At 46.6% G+C, this 1,331-nt stretch overlaps 1 protein-coding gene across 1 annotated transcript; it reads left to right on the top strand.

Moving 5' to 3' along the window:
- Positions 1-228: 228 nt before the first annotated feature.
- EMWEY_00060200 (hypothetical protein, conserved) lies at positions 229-579 on the top strand (the record flags this gene model as incomplete). Its single annotated transcript, XM_013481388.1, has 2 exons — positions 229-388; positions 530-579. The coding sequence occupies 2 exons, from the start codon at positions 229-231 to the stop codon at positions 577-579; spliced, it is 210 nt and encodes a 69-aa protein (XP_013336842.1).
- Positions 580-1,331: the final 752 nt, after the last annotated feature.

Raw genomic sequence — 1,331 nt, 5'->3', positions numbered from 1 at the left:
ATACCATGTCATATATGACTATTTTGTCCCATTCTGTTCGTGTGCCCACAGTTTAGACGTGATGCAGTAGTTGTAACGGAAGAGATGGCAGCTAGGACTTTGGCTGAAATTGACGAGAAAGGCGGTAGGAACATCAAAAATCAGTTGCACAGATGAATAGGCTTTGTGGACGCTTTCTCACAGTATTTTCTCATGCCATCTGCAACCGCTTATTTCGGTGTTTAGCAGATGATACTTGGTACCAGTGAAATCCCAGGGGGAATTCTGGGCTTGAAGATATGTGTCTGTCCTGCTGCAGTACCGTTTGGCGGAACAACTAGGCTGTTTTCCGTGTTTGAAAAGCCACCAACCGTGCCAACGTCGGGCAGAGTTAAGGTCGAGGTGTTTGGTAAGCTCCAAGGGAACATAGCGCACTTCGACATATTCCTGGAAAACCCTTTATTGAGGCATTTCGTTGCCACGTTGCCTGTAAAAGCTAGCCCAGGTACTTTTATATGTGGCACGTTTGTTATTTTTTTCTTGTTTTCAGCTATGCGCAAGATTTTGCCTGAACCCATTGAAGATAAGTGGCCATGGTAATACGGAACGAATTCGACTTTTATTTTAGCAAAGTCAACGTTGGCACGAGGAGATATGGAGAACCTGCACTGCGGATGAATCTGCAATCTACTGGCTCCGTCGTGGATTTCCACCTTATTTGGAGTGAGGGTGTAATCCTCGTCCATTCATGGGCGTCTGCCTCGTGAATCACGCAACACAGGTCATACTCCTATGGCATAGTTTGTTTTAGTTCGCCACCTTTGGCGTTTCGTTGATTTTCGTAGTGACAGGAATTTCATTTCCTTGCAGTGCGTTTTCGTGGCCCTCTGACACACACAGGTGCTGAGTACGCTTGGTTGTCTGCGGTTAGCTCGAAGTTATCTCGGGTGGCATACGAGCACAATCCTCAAAATGAGCAGAAATTGCACCTGCATTCATGCGAGTGGTATTCTCCGGACAGCAGGGCATATTATTTTTTCTCTTCATTAAGCTGGGGCAGACAGGATCGAGTTTTATGACATACATTTTGAAGAAAGTTTTGGACTTTTCTATTGCGCAGCGTTCCACAGCTTTTCGCTGTTATGCCATGTACCATGCAGCCCAACTGATTTGGGAGGATTGCGCTGCTCGCACCCTCCCCGCTAACCTGTGGTGCTAGCAAATGTAGTGGGGATCCACCACTCTATTGCAGCTCACGAAGTTCAGGAAATAAGGCCAGAAAACATAGGGTGAAACGTCCCAACACGCAGTTGACTTCCACTCCAGTCTATCACAGACTCTCCAGGTTTCTA

Source organism: Eimeria maxima, genomic scaffold (genome assembly GCF_000499605.1).
Source record: "Eimeria maxima Weybridge genomic scaffold, Emw_scaff3253, whole genome shotgun sequence".
NCBI classification, from domain to species: domain Eukaryota; phylum Apicomplexa; class Conoidasida; order Eucoccidiorida; family Eimeriidae; genus Eimeria; species Eimeria maxima.
Note: the sequence above shows the minus strand (reverse complement) of the source record. Positions and strands in the feature narration are given on the sequence as shown.